The 20,683-nt window shown below is 31.3% G+C and overlaps 1 protein-coding gene across 3 annotated transcripts in view; it reads right to left on the bottom strand.

Moving 5' to 3' along the window:
* The window catches only part of TRAPPC8 (trafficking protein particle complex subunit 8), a 129,861-nt gene that overhangs the window by 91,858 nt on the left and 17,320 nt on the right, over positions 1 to 20,683 (bottom strand). For 2 of the 3 annotated variants that reach the window (XM_051970288.1, XM_051970286.1), the window contains exons 2-7: positions 16,918 to 17,112; positions 11,542 to 11,625; positions 5,892 to 5,981; positions 2,788 to 2,962; positions 1,905 to 2,058; positions 90 to 183 (exon numbers count right to left, since the gene is read on the bottom strand). In XM_051970288.1, coding sequence (XP_051826248.1) covers positions 90 to 183; positions 1,905 to 2,058; positions 2,788 to 2,962; positions 5,892 to 5,981; positions 11,542 to 11,625; positions 16,918 to 17,112 — 792 coding nt within the window. The remainder of the gene's footprint in view (positions 1 to 89; positions 184 to 1,904; positions 2,059 to 2,787; positions 2,963 to 5,891; positions 5,982 to 11,541; positions 11,626 to 16,917; positions 17,113 to 20,683) is intronic. The other variant, XM_051970287.1, reaches the window with a different exon arrangement.

Here is a 20,683-nt window from a genome sequence, read left to right as displayed (position 1 = left end):
TAAAAGTTGATCTATTTTTAGCAATTTAACAAACTTTTTCATAATGAAAAACTGGCAAAAAAAATTTTTTTAATTAAAAAAATAAAGACCTTTGACTTCATTATCTAATCCATCCAACGAAAGCATGCTATTATCAGCATTTTTATTTGAAGCTATAGTGTAAGGACCATCTTCATATGATTCCTATTAAAAGAAAAAATGGATTAGAAACTATACTTGGGTAATAATACAAAATCACCAAACCTAATATCACAATAGGATTACTTTGCTGATTCTATCTGACAAGTATACTTTCTAAAAGAACAATATTTATTTCCTAACCATTAACTTCATCTACTTACCTATTTACATTGCCATTCAGCTATGCTAATTGTTTCAAATGTAATTCATTTCATCAGTATATTTATTCATTGAATATACATGCATTCCTTAAATTTAAAGATACTTATTCACATTGTCTATAAAAGAGTAGGATGTTGGAGAAAAAGAACAGTCAAACAGCTAATTAGGCATAGTAAAGTGTATCTCAGAAAACTGAACAATATGTGTTTGATTAAGATGGATGTATTTTAAAAGATTATAGTGGTATCTATTTTGAGAATTAAATACATCTGGGCATTTCACATAAGATGTACATCAGCATTCTATATGCTTGTGTGAATATTAGCTAATCCTTACTAGAGTACTATCGGCCATAATTCTCCACTCTGGCCAGCTTACCTTCTGTCCCACCTCAAATACTTTCAAAGTCTCTGGGCATTCCTATATAAATGTAGCCTTGAAGGGAACTATTTAGTTGATTTTTTTTCTTAAGTTTTAAATTCTCTCGCATCCAACTGGTTAATTTCTTATTGCATTGTCTTTGCAAACGTTTAGCACCATGTAAGAAACATTAGCAATCAAGAGCTGGAACAATTTCTTAAGTTAAGTGAAATATCAGCTCTGGGATGATTTCTATGTAAGTAAAAAGTCACTATGTATGGATAAATTTGTACATAAAAAGAAATATATAGATTAATCATTAACAGTCATCTTAGAAACCCAGAGGAAATAAAATGCAAATTCTTTACAATTGAGATTTTTAGGTCATATTTAGTATATTAAAAAAGCAAAACACTACCCAAACCATTAATGATTTTATTCTATATAATATATCAAAATATCTTTTACTTCCTTAAAAGAAGCTTTTCTTATTAGGGAAGTTACAGTCAACATACCAAAACAGTTAACACACCAAAAACAACACATTAATCGGTAAATTCTAATATGGAATGTAAATCTTACAAATTAGGGAAGAATTTGCTCCACCTCAGTGTTTTCCTGCCAAAATGGCTCTTTTATTAAGTGAGTACAAGGAAGAGAGTAGGAAACAAAAATGAAGAAGGTCTTATAAGGAATAAAGAAGTTATAAGTCAGAAAGAAAATTCCATGCATCTAAATAACATAAGGTAGAAAAGGTGTCAGGATGATGGATGAGTTTGTCAGAGAAAGAGACTACTAATATCAAGAATAAGTGACTAATCAAGTTTGCTACAGACATTCACATAGAATAAATTTATAAAATATAAATTCTATCTTCTACACTCCTAGAAGATAATACAAATTCAATTGTGCAAATAATTTTTCAATTACTTGATCAGCTAACTCATTTTTCTTATCTAGAAAAAAGCATAGCTATGTAAGGAAGGATTTGTCAATGATGGTTAAAATAAACTCAAACTACTTGTTCTAATGCTAGTTTGCTCATGACTCTGTTTAATTAGTGAGATTCCAAAAACTAAAACTGTAGTACCATTATAGTTACAGTCAGTCCTACAGTATGGGAGAAAAAAAGTCATTCAAAAGCCATCATAAAGATTTGGAGAATTTGTGTTTGAACTTTATTTGCTTATTTTTACATATACCTGGTTTTGAATACTATTTTTCTGAAGATACTGACTCCAAGGATCTGGTATCTGTTCATCTGATGATCGATTTGATGTTCGAGAATTAATTTTAAGCAAATAGCAACCCTGAGTTCCATATCTCTGTTTCATTTCCTCATAAATTGAATCAGCTCTGAAATGTTAAAAACAGAAAAAAAAGATGTGTCAAATGGCATTCTTTATGCAATGTTAAGAGATTACTCATGTCTTTAAAACAAATCCAGAAAAAGTAAACTGACAGACCAAAATTTTAATATTGCAATTTATCTAATAACAATGCATAATTAAAACTCAAAATAGTTTGACTAAAAACTTGTCTGAATTTGAAGATCTTGTGAGAATCTAAACTAGCAGAATATAGCAGGTTAGCATCTGCTACAGTTAACTTTATTACTACTATTCCTTTCAAAAAGTTTGAAAGGAGAAAGAGGAAAAGAAGAAATTGAAAGCACAGAGGGAATTATGTTAACATATTCTCTTTCCAGTTGCAGAGTCTTTAATGAATGGCATGATGGACTACCTCAAATTTATTAAATAAATATCCCATTCTATTAGATAAAAAGATCTAAAATTGTTTTTTACTGTAACTGACCAACAAATAAATAAAAACTTTTCCTCAAAAATAAACTATCAATACAATCTAATAGATGTTAATTAACAGTAAAATCTTTATGTATAGAAGAGACTGATTTGGATGATTTCAGTTGGCCAATGTGATAAAATTTAGACATTTAGAAGAATACCAGAGCAAAAGAGTAAAAAGCTGTGATTATTAACAGACTCAAGATATCAAAAAAATTTTCTTTCTTAAATCAACAGATTCAGATCAACAACATTTTAACTAACATAACAAGAAGCCTACCTTTGTTCATCTCCTGCACTTACATCATGCAACAAGACGTAATACTTAAGTGTATTTGGTATAAACCATTTGGGGTAGGAATAGTCACTGCTGTGCTGAATTCGATGCTGCTCTTGTGACAATTTCAAAAACTGTTCCACAGGTTCAGGTTCACTAGAAGATGCTACTAACATACCTTGTAAAATACATTAAGGGAACTATCAAAATGCATAATGATACATAAGTGGTTTCAGTGTAATAAGTTCAAACCTTATATAACTATAAACATAGTGAGATCAAAGACATTTATTAGAACTATTTATTCTTTTACTGCCTGAAAGCTAATAATCAAAATTTAACTTCCTTATACCCAAAGTATAACCCAAGTAAATCTATTTTAATGTTAAGGTATTTTTTCCAATTAGCAGTCCATTACTTTCAAGCTGGGATACTGATCCTATTACTCACAAGAGAAAACTCAAAGGCCACACACACCAACTTCAAAATTTGTACATAGACAAGAGGGGTACAAAGATAGGCAGGCAGACAGAAAACTATGAAAAAAAACTATACAATATAAACAATATATTGTATAAACAATTAAAAAAAATTCTTAAGAACTTAATCTAATCTTAACTTCCAATGTACTGATATATAGATATCGATCTAGATCTAAATTTACAGATATCTACCTCTACAGAAGTATATCTATAGAAACAAATAAATCTACATAAATGCATATATATTCTGTCATTAAATTTAGAATAAGCATATTCATGGGGATGAAACAGCTTCCTCTAGAACGTGAGATTAATTCTAAGGATAATTTCTCTTGGATCCCTAATTTTTAAAGTATTAGGATCATAAGAAAACAAGAAGGCAATTACTATTATGAATTTATGGTTCTTCTTTCTGAAAACTATATCTAATTTGAAGAGAAGGTGAATGGACAACTTTTTCCTTAACTCTTTTGACTTTCAAGTGTTCTGTAACCAATTCATTATTTCACTCTCCACAACAGCTATTTTCAACCTTTGTGTCTTAAACCTTAAGGCTTTTATGACACTCTCAGTAGGCTGAGACCTTACCACAAACTTCACTGAAAAATGAGGACCATTTGCCAATGGCTGCCTCTTCTCTCTTCTGCCTCATCTCATGTCATTCAGAGAACTTACCTATTTCCTTTTGAACCCATCTCACATGAAGTGGTAGCCTTTTACCTTGTGCCCAAGACAACACATCTTAATGTCTTCTTCATCCTATCCTCTATTGTCCTTTCCAGCAAATTGCCTTTATCATTCTCATTCTCATTATCAATCTCTTGGCTCCTTCCTTGCTGCCTACAAACATGCTCATACTTCCTTCATCTTTAAAATACCTTTACTTAATCCAATTATCCCCACAAACTCTTATACTGTAACTCTGTTCTGCTTCTCAGTTAGATACTTTAAGAAATGCATCTATTATAGTAGCTATTTCCACCTCTTCTTACTATTTCCTAAACCTTCTGTAATTTGACTTCCAATTTCAACATTCAAATGAACTTGCTCTCTCCATATTAACAAAAATTTCTTAATTACCAAATCTAATGATCTTTTTTCGATTCTTACCTTTCTTGACCTCTCTGCAACCTATGACACAATATACTCTCTAGATTTTCAAGACAATGCTTTCTCAGTCTTTCTTTGGAAGGTCTTCATCCAAATCATGCTCATTAAACATGAGTATACCCCCAAGATTATCTTAGGTTCACTTCTTTTTTTCTCATCTACATTATCTGGCCCTTGGTAATCTCATCATATCCTTTAAGTTTATTCAGTTCTCCTTTCTATATTGATGATCCCAAGATCTATATAGTGAGGCCCAGTCTTGATCCTTAGTTATAGCCCCTACATCACTAAATGTCTTTCAGCCATCTCAAAGTGACTGTCCCATGGGTATTTTAAAATCAAAATATAAAAAAAATTAGCTTATCTTTCCCCCCTCCTCCAAATATTTTCCCCTTAATGTCCCTATTTCAGTCAAGGGCATGATCATTATCCTAGTTGTCCAGTGTCCTAATCTTTGTCATGCTTCTTCTCTCTCTCTCTCACTTCAATAAATATATCTACTACCAATCTTGTCTTTGCTTTCTTCTCATATCCATCTTTCATATAAGTTCCCTTTTCTTATACAGCCACCACCCTAGGTAAGACCCTCAATATATATCATTTAGATTACTATAGAACCTTCTAATTTATCTCCTTGTCTCAAGTCTCCCCTTACTCCAATTCATCTTTTACTCAACTGTCAAATTGATTTTCCTAAAGCAAAAATCAGACTATGTTACTCCTTACTAAACTCCAGTGAATCTCTCTGAGAAACAACTATAAACTCCTCAGGGTTGGCATCTAAAGCTCTCTTCAAAACCTGATCTTTTTACTTCTCTATTCGTTATTCTCTATCCTCCCCACACTCTGACAAAATTATGATAATCTATTTGCTAATGCTTGCAGAAGACACCCCCTTTCCTGTTTTTGTGCCTTTGCACTGGCTATTCCTGTGCCTACTTTATCTCCTCACCTCAGTTTCTTGGCTTCCTTTAAGTCTCAAATTCCACCTTTTGCAAGAGGCCTTTCTTGCTGATAATGCCTTCCTCTCTGAGATTATTTTCCATCTATTTTCTATGTTATCTTAGACACATACCTGTTATTTAAATATATGCCCCCCCCCATTTAGAACTCGAGCTCCTTGAGGAGTGGCAATTTTCTTACTTCTATTTTGCACCCTCCCATCCCTTAATGCTATTAGCATTTCCCCCCCTAAGATTATCTCCAATTTATCTTGTATATCTTTACTTACTTGCACGTTTTCTCCCAGAAACGCCAACACAGGGGCTGGTTTTGCTTTTTTGCCCTTCTTTGTATCCCCAGCACTTAGCATAATGCCTAGCATATAGTAAACGTTTTAACAGGTGCTTTTTGTTTTCTCTTTGATTAATAACAACCTAGACAAGTGTGGCAATGACACTTGAGATAATCATCAAAGATTAAAGTATTAGGATCATTTTCATTCAATTTGCATAATTTTTCTGCATAAAAATGCTTTCAAAACTAACAATACATATTTTTAAATTTAAAGGATACATGCCAAATAGTGGTTTAGAAATTCATGATCTGATGCTGGCATGGACTGAAGAAAACTTTCTCGGTAAGATTCAAACCATGGAGTAGTAGCTGAAATTGAGAAAATATTTACAAAGTAAAATTCTCCATAAGGCAACATTTAAATTAAAACTAATAAATGTAGACAGTTTAATGAAAACATGAAAATTCAACCTTCAGAAAAGAATAAGGAAATAATTGTTTCCCTCCCTCCCCCCAAAAGATAATTTCTTAAAAGAAAAAAAAAGCATGCCTTAAGAAATTAAAATGGTAATTAAGCTGTGTGAAACCTATATAAATTCTTATTTTTTTCAACTTGCCTGGGGTAAGTACATAAGAGAACACTACATTTTAGCTATAAGAAAAAAAAGGTACTACACATTTAAAACAGAGTACTATGCCATGATTCTAAATTATAAATGAGACTTTTATTAACAATAATCTTATAGTATTTTGGTAAAAAATCTCTATTGAACAGAATTATAGGTAAATATATATCTCAAAATGAATTATACTACAACAGAGCATATATTAGTAAGAAATATATTTGCTCGTATGGACATATGTATTTAGTCATATCAAATTAACTCACTGAATTATTAAGCACACTGACTATACATTTTTTTTTCATTTGAATTTGTTCTCATAACTACAAAAGGTCATGATTTTCTGTATAAACAATATAAAACATTCACTAAAATTGAATTTGGTCTTATCTAACAATATACTGTTATATACATATAACATATATATATCAATAACTAACAATTTTTTCTCAGTGACAACATGTTGAATATCCTCTTACAACTTAAAAAGTACTATGTAAAATACTGGAAGGGGTTCCAAAATAGCTGAATAATAATATATCTTAATAAGAAATAAAGTACAGATCCTCTTGCAGAAGAGTGGGTAAAATACAAAGAGAAATTTAGGAAACATATGCTATCAAAAAGAAACAAGGAGCAATATAACCAAAAATACTAAAACTAGGTTAAATTCCCCTAATTTCCCTTTTGTGCATATAAAACCCATTATTCTGTGTGGAAAATTGCTAATAAAAATAATAAACAATGTCCTTGGAGTCAAAAGACCTAAATTTGATCATTTATAAATTGTATAACCTTGAACAAGTTACTTTCTTCTCTGACCTTGTTTCTTCATCTGTAAAATGGGAATATTGACATTACTACTACTTCACAAAGTTGTTATGATACTTATGTGAAGTAATAGATGAGGAAATCTTTGGTAAATTATAAAGAATTATGCACAGTTAAGCAATAGCACATTATCACAAAGCAGAAAAAATAAGCATCTTCAATTTATTTTTAAAAGATAATAAAAATAACAAAGTAGATGGCAGACTGGTAATTATGACATAGCAATTTTTTCTTCAACCAACATACATATAGCACATAAACCTAAGAAATTAGTCTAAGTCCATAACATGTACACATTTAAAGGTAGTATTCTTAGTAACGAAGTAAAAAAGGGCAATAAAAATTAAACAAAAACTGGTTGAATACATCGGACAAAGAAGAAAGGGTTAATTTACTTGTATTTTTGATTATTTTTCCTTCCCATCTTATATCCTTTTAGTGTAGCTCAAAATGATTTAATGCATTCAGTTTCTTCATTTTATTTCTAGGCATATAGCAACCATAGAAAGTTAATGGGAAAGAAAGAGTCAATTATACTGGTTGAAGTAAATAATTAAGATATTTGAAATTATGTCATTAAATTCAGCTCATCAGATTCTAAATATTTATGGTTAAAAAGAACTAGAAGCTTAGGCAAGGATCCATGGAGCAATGATGATTCTAAATGAAAAGTTGAGAGTTCAAATTCTTTACTTAGTCCTATTACAGAGTATTGAACTTCATTTAAATGAGTATATTCCCATTGCAGTTAATCTAAAATTTTTCCAGAAATTTTTGTCAAAGGCCAATAATGTAAAGAATATATCTTACTTTACTGATAATATAATTTAAGCCCCAAAATTAACCATATATTTGATTAGCAAAAAAAGTACAAACAAAAATTATGTATTTTCTAAACTGTCAGCTTATAAGTCTCTGTATTTTGAATACCAGAAACTTCTCATACATGATACAGCATATGTATACAATTATATACAAAATATAATTGTTGCAACTTTGAACTCGAAAGAAGTAATGTAGAACATTTCAAATTCTAATATTTGCTTTAAAATTCATATTAGAATTTTACTACTAATAATAATACAGTAAAATGTATAAAGGAATTGAACTCTCCTTTATCAAAAATTGTAGATTTGCACCAGGAAGCATACTACTTCTTTTCAATTATAAATCCTACCAAAATTAAATGGCAATTAATGTGGCATTTTCCCGCTAGTAACATTAACTAGTCCTGAGCATAACAAGGAAAAAATTAACTTCAAGAAATAAACTAAAGGGAAACCATATAGTTTATATCTAACAATTTTAAGAAAATTGTTCTCATCTTAACAATTAAAGATTTGTAAATCTTTCTACTACCTTGCAATAAGGTATAGCTTTAGAATCTTCGATGAAATTCTATTTTTCTGCAAATCTAAAACTGAAGCTCATAATATATTATTTAATTTACTACTAAGCACTATTTTTACTTGTATGACAAAATATTTAGTGATTCAAGGACCTATGATTTTTTTTATCTACTTTAAAGGATTTTTATAAAGTGGCTCCAACCAATCATACTCAATTTAGTACTAAAAGTTTAGAATACTAGTTCAACAATAAGACATCAAAGATGAAATAAGTATCCTAAAATCAACCAAGTCTAAGGCATTTTACTTTTCCCTGCAGATTTCAAAGGTAAACCATATTTGAACACATCCCTCAACCTTTCTGGCCTCATCTATTTAAAAGGCCAAGGAGGAGAGTGGGGGGAAAGGTGTTAGATATAATCATTCTAAAGTTCCCTGTCAAAATTAAAATGTTATGATTCGCATTATTTTGGAATCACAGTTTTTTGAAGTAGATCTATAAATATATACACACACACACATATATAATGTGCGCGTGTGTGTATGTGTAAGGATATATAATAAAGAAATAAAATAGGATGCTGCATGTAAAATGCTTTGTAAACTAAGGTGTTATACAACTAACTGTAAGCAACTATTATTATTTATATTACCTAAAAAAATCCACTAGGTATTACAAACTACATTTACAAAACACTGAACAATAACAGAATATTTAAAACTGAACAATATAAAATAATAAAGACCAAGTTTGGTTCCAAAGAAGATATAATAAGTCAAATTCCTCCTTTCTTTGAAGAAGTAGGGAGAGAAAAGGTCCCTTCCAAGAAAAGGTAAGCTCTTAATTTGGATCTGTGCTCAAAAAGTTATCAAACTATGCATACCCTTTGATTCACCAGTGTTTCTACTGGGTTTATATCCCAAAGAAATCTTAAAGAAGGGAAAGGGACCTCTATGTGCATGAATGTTTGTGGCAGCCCTCTTTGTAGTGCCCAGAAACTGCAAACTGAGTGGATGCCCATCAATTGGAGAATAGTTGAATAAATTGTGGTATATGAATATTATGGAATATTATTGTTCAGTAAGAAATGACCAGCAGGAGGATTTCAGAAAGGCCTGGAAAGATTTACATGAACTGATGCTGAGTGAAATGAACAAGACCAGAAGATCAATATACTTCAACAACAATACTATATGATGATCAATTCTGATGGACGTGGCCCTCTTCAACAATGAGATGAGCCAAATCAGTTCCAATAGAGCAGTAATGAACTGAACCAGCTACACCCAGTGAAAAAACTCTGGGAGATGACTATGAACCATTACATAGAATTCCCAATCCCTATATTTTTGTCTCCCTGCATTTTTGTTTTCTTTCACAGACTAATAGTATGCTATTTCAAAGTCTGATTCTTTCTGTACAGCAAAATAATTAAGACATGTATACTTATATTGTATTTAATTTATTTTAACATATTAACATAATTTAATTTAATTTAACATATTTAACATGTATTAGTCAACCTGCCATTGGGGGTAGGAAATGGGGGGAAGAAGGGGAAAAAGTGGAACAAAAGGTTTGGCAATTGTCAATGCTGTAAAATTACCCATGTATATAACTTGTAAATAAAAAGCTATATTTAAAAAAAAAGAAAGAAAGAAAGAAAAAGAAAAGGTAAGCTCTTGAGAAAAGGTATTCCCCCCTCCCCTTTTTTTTTGGCAGAGGTGGGGAACTTTGGCTATATAATACTACAAATGATGTCAAGCATTTTCAATACACTATTTTTTACTAAATTTTTAAAATTCTTCCTTATAAAGGCTGACTGAAGCGGAGGGGTAGAGAGATATACTAGGAAAATGTAGGTTATATAAAAATAATAGATTTAATTTTACTTAAAATTAGCAAAAAACTAGAGTTGCCTGATTACTAAATCTACTTTAAAATTTTTTTTTCAAATCACCTTGCAAGTCTTCTTAACCAAGGTCTCTAAACTCTTTTAAAAAATTTATTTTAGGGGCAGCTAATTGGTGTAGTGGATAGAGCACAAGCCTTGAAGTCAGGAGGACCTGAGTTCAAATCTGACCATAGACACTTAATACTTCCTGGTTGTGTGACCCTGGGCAAAGTCACTTAACTCCAATTGCCTAAGCAAAAATAAATGAATGAATGAATGAATGAATGAATGAACAAATAAATAATTGAACCTGATTTCAATATTATTTCTCCTGTAATTCTATGCATGTTATTTTATGCATTTTGAAACATTATTCTGAGAAGTCTATAAGCTTCACCTGACTAAGGAGTTCTTGACAAAAAGCCTAAAGAAAACTTGTTCTCAATAAAGCGACAAGTTATCTATTAAGTATGTATGTAGCTTTCTATATATAGTGACTAGAACGCTACATAATGAAAAAATACAACTGCAAAAAGTACAAAATGCTTAACTTTAGTTGTTGCCAAAAGTTACTTTCATATTTTAAACCACTACAAGTTATTTTAAAACTACGTGGTAAATATAGGAATGGACTAACAAGTATCAAAGAATTTCAAGTAAGTTAATCCTGTAGTTTCCTATAGCCAATATTATTTAAAAAAAAAAAAAAAGCTTTCAAAATGAAAATGTGTCAAACATGGTCTTTTGTCCTTGAAAAACCTACATTTAGGAAAATGACAGTAATTTAATAAGCCACATTAGACATTCCTCCCCTAAAACAATATGTATCATCAGAAAATGTTTTTAATCTAAATATAATATTTTTGCATTTATAGCAGTGTAATCAGTATCAAAAAACATTTTTTAAAAGGTTTTAAAAATAAATTATCTATTTAGAAACAAAAACATGGTCATTCTGTCTCTTTATTGGTCAGAAAAAAGTGAAGCTCATATTATTGTATTAAAGGAAAATATCTATAATTTCTCAAATTAATGTTTTAATTAAAGACCAAAGAATAAAGCTAAAAGGAAAGAAGCCAACAGCCATCACCAATGCTACATATTTTGGGAAATTGTAAAGTAAGGGAGATGGATAAATAGAAGGAGCAGAATAAGCAAAGGTTGATGGAGTACACCAACAAGGAAAAGACTAAGGGCAATATGGAAAACTCACATCCACCACAAGAAATACCTGAATATAACGTGGATTCTTTCAGTTCCATCAGTGTGTCTTTCCAATTATTGTACCAAGGAACACTAGCTTTAATTGATCGATCTAATAGAGAAAATATGGCATTGTTAAACTAAGCCAATTTACATGAACAGATACCAATTATTTCCTTTTAACAAGTAGGGTAGGTAGGGCAGAGGGGCTGAAGAGTATATGTGTGTCCAATAATATCAGTGGGAGAGAAGAGAAATTTGCCTTGTTAATTGACATCATTTTTATTAAGTAGTTTAGTTCTGGTAAAAATACTCAACAAATTCCACAAACCTACTCTATGTTTGATAATTACCCTACAAAGATAAAGATTCCCAGTTTTTAGAACTAAAAAATGAAATAAATCAATTTACCAATGAAAAGTACTGTGATATTGGTGAAAGGCAAAATATTACACATATAGACCTAATCTCTTTCCTTTTACTTATTCTTAGATTTTTTTTATTGTTTTGTTGTAATGCTTGGGAATTTGGGTAACTTTTCAGTATAAAGCAGTCAACTAAAGCTAACTCCTTTCCCTTATTGTATATGAACAGCACCACATCAAATTATTTCATTAGTGAAAAGTACTGACAAAGTCAGGGATGAGAGAAAAAAACATTATGGTGGATTATTTGCTATAATTAGCTCAACAGCACACAGCTTCTACAGGTTATCAACCAATTCATTCATTCAAAAGAATGAATAGTTTTGTTAACAAAGAATTCTTTATAATAGAACTGGCTATAATTGTATTTCACCAATAGCATGAAAATTATTTTTTGGTTTAAACCTTTATTTAAAAAAAAACCCACACTATTTTCCTATATATCTTCTTCTCTTTCTATATTCTTCTCTTCTATATTCTTCTTTCTCTAAAACAAAAAGTTTTAGGCCTTCTTAACTTGGCAGGCTGAAATTTTAAAAAGAAAAAATTTTATGAAAAAATTAAATTTGCAATTCTTTAAACATCCACAGATAAAACCTAACATTAAGATCAGATATCTGCTTACACCTGTTACAAAATATTTAAGTGTCCTTCAGATCAGAAAAATCATTAAAGTAGCTTATCTGATCTACCAAAATACAGTCCAAGTAATTTATTTTTCAAATCTCTGATATTCTCCAACTCCAAAACAACATTTCCTTCAGAATTTAATAAAAAATCCTTGTTTTCAAAGATGGCCCTTGTCCTCTCCATAATGGCAATATTGGAATAATCTACCATTTTTTGCCCAGAGTATTTCTCCACAAACAAAAGCACCCAGTAGCCATTTTATCACTCCCCAAACCTCACTCAGCAGATACTTAGGGTCAAGTAGTGCTAAATTATTAAAGGTCTGTTGGTTAAGCATATCTGTATTCCATGGCTGAGAAATATGACTTGATATAGCCAAAAAAAGTAATCCCAATCTGAAACTTCTACAGTGTACAAAGATAAGACATCCTCATGTTCTTTCATCTCCATAATTGAAAGCCTTTACATAACACTATCCATTATACAATTTTGCTAATTTTCATACTTGCTGTTCTCTCTCTCATTTTAGCTTCACCTTTCTATAAATCAGAACATATCAAAAGATTTTATTGTAATTCATCTCTATTAAAATTAACCACTTTTAAAACCTAGCATAATCACACAGCTGAAACAAATTGGAATACACACATGCTTGATACACTGAAGAGAAGACTCCTTAATATGAAAATTTTTCCTTTTAAAAAAGTATTCAATGTATAACATATATTGGATTGCTTGCCACCTAGGGGATGGGGATAGGGGAAGAAGGGGAAAATCTGAAACACAAGGCTATGCAAAGGTCAATGTTGAAAAATTATCCATGCATATGTTTTGAAAATAAGAAGACTTTAAAATTTTTTTTAAGTTTTCAATCCTAAACAAATTTTATTTTAATATCAGTCTAAAAATAACAACCTTTTAAAGTCATAATGAAATGCTATCATAATGCTGAATCCAATATTCTAACCCAGAATTCTCCAATAATGCAATTGTATACATCTTGAAGATTTTGCTAAGTAACCAAAGAAATCTTTAGCCAACATCAAGTGACCCCTTCCTATATCTCATAATGGTTTGCAGCAAGGATGTAGAAATGGCCTGAATCTCCTTCCAAAATAAATGGGCATTTCTAGTGGGAAGTAGAGTAGGCTTATAATGCCTGTTTTCCAGCCAATTTCCCTAAACTCACCATGATTATGGTAATCACAAAATCCCAATTCTACTCCTTCACCCTGTATACATCACAATATTCCTAATCTTTTAAGGAAAATGAAAAATATATTTTTCTCAGGGAAAGGACAAAACAACAAACATAGGTTAATAAATCATATCTAACTTTTTTGGAGTTATTTTTCATTGCAAAAAATAAATGCACAAAAACACATCTAACTGAAAATGTAAGCTATATTGGCAATAACTTAAAATTAAAATTTATCAGTTTAAACAAGTCCATTGTAATTAAAATAAATTTCAAACAATGTCTGTCACATAGTACATATTTAAATGTTTATTAACCAATGTACAATTGTTTAAAAAGATATGAAATATGGAATGCAATCCATAAACTAGCTTATTAGCATTTAAAATCTTTTAGATAAGAAACTTAAAAATTAGATTCCAGTCACTTTAATTAATCCAGTCACTTTAATATTATATTTGTATACTAAATTTATGGAAATGCACATTTTAAAAGATTCTAAAGTCTGAAAGATTTCTAAACTTTAAATCTAACAATATTAAAAAGCTTTATTTTTAATCATGGGCATGCAACTACGTATACTAATATTGGCAAATCATAACAAAAGAACTTTGGGGAAAAAATACAGTCCCAAAAGTTTTAGTAAAATTATAAATTTTTGTAGCTTAAAACTTGATTGACGTTTTTGAGACAGCTTCCACCATTATTTAGCCCCTACAAACCTCAATTATCTCATATTTAATGTAAGAGATTTAGATAAGAGATTTAATAATATCTTTTAAATATTTTCAAAAATAATTAGAGGCAACTAGGTGGCACAGTGGATAGAGCACCAACACTGAAGTTAGGAGCACCTGAGTTCAAATCTGGCCTCAGACACTTAACACTTTTTGTATTGACCTATGTGATACTGGGCAAGTCAACCCCAAATGCCTCCATTAAAAAAAATTAATAATAAAAATAATTAGATTAATACAGATAACAAAATAGTTCCAAAAACATTCTATCAGGTAATCTTAATTTAAACATATTTTTTAAAAATACCATTCTAGACAAAATAAAAGACTGAACAATTAAAATTTAAGTTCAATTTTATTCTACTTTCTACTTTCAAGATGTTTCTTCATCTATAAAGCAAATATAAAGAAAAATAAATTACAGCAATACCACCTTATTGACATATTATCAAATACTTTTATATTGGTCTTTGCTGAGACAAATTTTCCTATATTTTACCACATTGAAGATACCTAAGCTTATATAGTTACAGGAAATCCCTAAATTCATTGCTTTAATTGTGAACAAAATAATTTGGCTTATAATGGTCATGTTACAAAGATTAGACTACAAAATACAGTAATATAAAAAGATGCTTCCATTAAGTTGCTGAAATCACATGGTGTATTTTCCATCTTCTTAAATTTATCCAATATTATGGACAACTTAAGTGTTTTTATGTTTTAAAATTAACAAATTCTATTTGTTTTACTCATATGAATCATTAATTTCATTTATCAATTTTTAATTTTAATTCTTTAACCAATCAAATTACATTCAAATATTTTTAAAGAGTTCCTACCACATCCTTGCTTTTATATTTCATAACATTTCTTCCCTACTCAATAATACACATTTATCTAATTTGAAAATGAAATAAAATTACAATTTACACACACAAATATATATATATATAGCTTTTAACACACTGGGATCATGTATCTGCATCTTTATCCAGGGTATTTTTCTCGGCGTTTCATTCTCCAAACAAGACCAAAGCAGTGATGTCAAATTCAAAGAGAAACAGAGGCCAACAAACCATTAATATGGTTCAAGCTTATTCAAAAGAGTTGCAAGCCTAATGTTCCCTATGTTATATGCCCTCTGCACTGGAGTAACCTAGGCCAGTCACTAAGGTTTAAGCTCCATCTTCACTCAGGACATTTTTGTTCTTTTCTTTTTTTTTTTTTTCTGAAGCAATTGGGATTATGTGACTTGCCCAGAGACACACAGCCAGGAAGTATTAAGTATCTGAGGCCAAATTTGAAATTAGGTCCTCCTCATCCAGGGCTGGTGCCCTATTCACTGCACCACCTAACTGCACCATTCAGGACATTTTTGACTCAAATCATGTTGTCCCCAACCCTATCCCCAGAATTGTACTCAAATCAAAATTTTTCTCTTCACCTTTCAAGGAACTAGTTCACTGTTCCCTGATTCTAAGGGTTTAGTATAATTCTTGGTACACACAGACACAGACACACATACAGTATAGGGGGATGAGGGAGGAAGAAAGCACCAAGTTTAGAATTAAGAAGACCTAAATTGAATTTTGCCTCAGATCCTATTTTTCTCTAGACAATAATTTAATCATTTTTATTGTTTCCTTAACTATAAAATGGAGATAATAATAGCAGGGTAATAATCCTGACAGGGTAGTTGAAAGTAAATGATATTATGTAAAGTGCTTGCAAACCTTATACAACTACTACTTATTATTTCACCGAACACAGAGTTTGAAAGGGGCTTTAGATATTCTAATCCAATCTTCCCTATTTTAAAGATAACAATGAAATGCATTATACAGTTAATAAATATGAAGCTCTAAGCCAGGGGTCCTCAAACTTTTTAAATAAGGGGTCAGTTCACTGTCCCTCAGACTGTTGGAGGGCTGGACTATAGTAAAAACAAAAACTTTGTTTTGTGGGCCTTTAAATAAAAAAAACTTCATAGTCCTGGGTGAGGGATAAACGTCCTCAGTTGCCGCATCCAGCGTAGTTTGAGGATCACCGCTCTAAGCAATAGTCAGTTGTCAAGCATCATATGCAAATTATTGGCAAAGTTTTAAACAGAATCAGTTCTTCTGCTCTATTTTTCCATCATCTTCCCAACATTCAGTATGGCTGCTAATTTAATAATACCTCTTATAAGAAAACTGCTGGATCTAAGTATCTGGATAAGTCAGTTCTAAAATATATATATATCAATACATTTAAGGTTAGTACTGAAAGAAAATACTTTTCCAAATACTAATTGATGTCTTTAATAACAGTAATTAACAATGAATTTTCAACCATTAAATATCTTTAAATGAATTTATTTAAGATTGTTTTGTGTTTTTTTTTTAAATAACATAATAAATCTTGTTACTTACCACTAATGTTGAGATCATAATCTCCAGCTGTAATCACATTAGCTACTAATCCTTCTGCAGGCTGACTGAGGGACACTACATCACTCAAATGCTTCCGAATGGCTCCAGGAAGAGGAGGCTGGGTGACAATGTTGCTTACTGATATTTTCAAGTTTTTAATTATGTGAAGCTGATTATTAGGGTCTCTCATATGAACTATATAAGAAAAAAAAAATTGCTTTTAACATGCTGTGTAAAGCCCAATATTTTTATTTAAAATTAGATTTAAAACTATCTTTCACGACATAAAATGCTCATACCTAAAATGTAAAACTTCCAAATAGGATCCTCTTAAAATTCTGAACATTTGTTAGCCTAAAAGGTATCCTGCTAAAAATTAGAGCAATTCAAATATTTTAAATTTTGACTCTCACTGTCAAAAAGGGGAAAAGGAGTCTTATTATTTTGTTTTTTTTAAGACTGGGCTTCCCTCTCGATCCCAGGCTGAAAGTGCAGGACTCACTCAGTTCCATCCCACACTAATGATCAGCAAAACCCTGTTTCAGAATAGGGCCAGTGTGCCCCTCTTCAGCAACCTAGTGAGACCAGCTCTAATGCACTGATTCTGAACAGTAAGGCTAGAGAGTCAACTTGAATCCCCCCCCTCCCAAAGCTCATTATTCCTGAGTTCAAAAGATACAGTAGCCTCAACCTTCCCTGGTAGATGGGATTACAAAAATGTGTCAGAACAAACCTGTATATTAGCTAGGGAACTGGATGTAAGAACTCATTTCACTAAAACATCATAAGCCACTTGGTAGATAAATCCTAGGTTTCATTGCTAGTGGCAGGATTTGCAAATCCACTATATTTCCCAGTAAATACATTTTCCAGAGCCTCTTAAAAATGTTCAGCTGAAGCACTTGGTCTTGCTATTTTAATATACCGTCAACTGTAAAAATGTTATTTCACATTTCTGACATTTGTTAATCTTGTAATCATTAAGGATATAGCGTGTAAGTGTCCTTTTCTTATCTTCATAATAATTTTATTTTTAGGATTTTTTAAAAAAAGGTATTATTTATTTTTTACTTACCTCCCTCCACCCACTGAAAAGAAATATAGAATCCCTATATCACATATGCATAGTAAAAAAAAAAAAATTTTCTCTAATTATATGCTTTGTCTTAACACTATAAACAAATCCAAGTACCTACTAGTAGATAAAATCCACCCTAAAACATAGGGCCTGGTTATTTAAAGCCCTTTCAATTTCACCGCAACCTGTAATTCCAAATGAATTTCACAATCCCATGTTCTAGGTAAGTTGGCCTACTTGCTTTTCCCAGTAGACCATTCCATCTTCTATCTTGAAGATATCTTGTCTTTGCAAAGGCTGTCCCACAGGACCCTCCTTACCTCCAACTCTTGGAATTCCCCAGTTTTCCTTCAAGACTGGGCATAAGTCTCACTTTTACTCATTAGTCAAGATGTTGGCATTTTCCCCCTTAAAATTACTTCTCATATTTTGCATTTATAGACATATACATGTGTTTCTTTCCCCCATTTCCACCCACCAGTAGAAATAAGGTGACGGAGGACAGGGACTCTCGTTTTTTGTAAGAGCTCTCTCTTCATGCAGGATCTAACACAGGCCCTGATAACTAGAAAGCATTTAAATATTTCTTAGAATGTTACATTACCGTGTGATAGGCTTATCCATCATATTATTAATGCTTAATTTAATAATTAAGTGACTTTAGAAAAACAGGAAAACTAAAGCAAAGAATTGTTAAAATGGTAAGTCATTTTAAATTAGACAACACAGAATCCTAACCCTCAGACTGTACCTTAAACATTCTCCAAAAGAATGAGTTCATAAAGACTCTAAGAATGATATTTCCATTTGCCATCACTTGACTTCTTTTTTGTTAATAACTTCTAAAATTTAAAAAAAATGTTAAAAATTGGATTTCTGAACGCTGCATATGACATTTTAGACGATCATATGATTCTCTAAACTAGATGTCGAGAATGTAATAACCTACTTAAGAAAAAGGTGTGGCAAACAGAATAAATTATTCATCTGTGAGCTATGATTTATTTTCAAAGTCTAAGGTTCAGCAATCCTGAGGAAAAAAACTTTTTAGTTATGTACTAGAGCAATAAAGAAAAACAAAGCACTATTAATTATTTCCAATTTCAGAAAACTAAAGGTACTAAATGCTAATGCAAGGGTATTTTTCCAAGGCTACTCTATAAATTTCTCATCTTTAAAGTAGACTCTACTTTAGAAAGCATTACTCTACTCTACAAATCTACTCTTGCTAAATGCATTCATTCAAAGAATCAAATCAAGAAATTTTATATAACATCTATCTGTTATACACAGAATACTGGAGTAGTCATGGGAGAGATAGACAAAAATTAAACAGATTTTAACTTAAAAGAGCTGATATTCTATCAGCAACATTAATATAGAGGCAAATAATAGGATAGTTTACCTCGCAGACCTGTGGAAGAGGGAGGAATTTATGACCAAAGAAGAACTAGAGAACACTATTGACCATAACATAGAAAATTTTGATTATATCAAATTGAAAAGTTTTTGTACAAACAAAACAAATGCAAACAAGATTAGAAGGGAAACAATAAACTGGAAAAACATTTTTACAATCAAAGGTTCTGATAAAGGCCTCATTTCCAAAATATATAGAGAATTGACTCTAATCTATAAGAAATCAAACCATTCTCCAATTGATAAATGGTCAAAGGATATGAAGAGACAATTCTCAGACAAAGAAATTGAAACTATGTATAGACATATGAAAATATGCTCCAAATCATTATTAATCAGAGACATGCAAATTAATACAACTCTGAGATACCACTACACACCTGTCAGATTGGCTAGAATGACAGGGAAAGGTAATGGGGAATGTTGGAGGGGATGTGGGAAAACAGGGACACTGATACATTGTTGGTGGAATTGTGAACACATCCAGCCATTCTGGAGAGCAATTTAGAACTATGCTCAAAAAGTTATCAAACTGTGCATACCCTTTGATCCAGCAGTGTTTCTACTGGGCTTATATCCCAAAGAGATACTAAAGAAAGGAAAGGGCCCTGTATGTGCCAAAGTATTTGTGGCAGCCCTGTATGTAGTGGTTAGAAGCTGGAAAATGAAAGGATGTCCATCAATTGGAGAATGGTTGAGTAAATTGTGGTATATGAATGTTATGGAATATTATTGTTCTGTAAGGAATGACCAGCAGGATGAATACAGAGAGGACTGGCAAGACTTACAAGAACTGATGCTGAGTGAAATGAGCAGAACCAGGAGATCATTATATACCTCAACAACGATACTGTTTGAGGATGTATTCTGATGGAAGTGGATCTCTTCGATAAAGAGAGCCTTAATTGATCAAAGATGGACAGAAACAGCTACACCCAGAGAAAGAACACTGGAAATGAATATAAACTGCTTGCATTTATGTTTTTCCTCCCGGGTTATTTATACCTTCTGAATTCAATTCTCCCTGTGCAACAAGAAAACTGTTCGGTTCTGCACACATATATTGTATCTAGGATATACTGTAACCCATTCAACATGTAAAGGACTGCTTGCCATCTGGGGGAAGGGGTGGAGGGAGGGAGGGGAAAAATTGGAACAGAAGTGAATGCAAGGGATAATGCTGTAAAAAATTACCCTGGCATGCGTTCTATCAACAAAAAGTTATTAAAAAAATATATAGAGGCAAATAAATACAAAGTTTTTTTAAGG

Source organism: Antechinus flavipes, chromosome 1, assembly GCF_016432865.1.
Source record: "Antechinus flavipes isolate AdamAnt ecotype Samford, QLD, Australia chromosome 1, AdamAnt_v2, whole genome shotgun sequence".
Taxonomy (NCBI): domain Eukaryota; kingdom Metazoa; phylum Chordata; class Mammalia; order Dasyuromorphia; family Dasyuridae; genus Antechinus; species Antechinus flavipes.
This window is presented reverse-complemented; position numbering and strand designations above follow the sequence as displayed.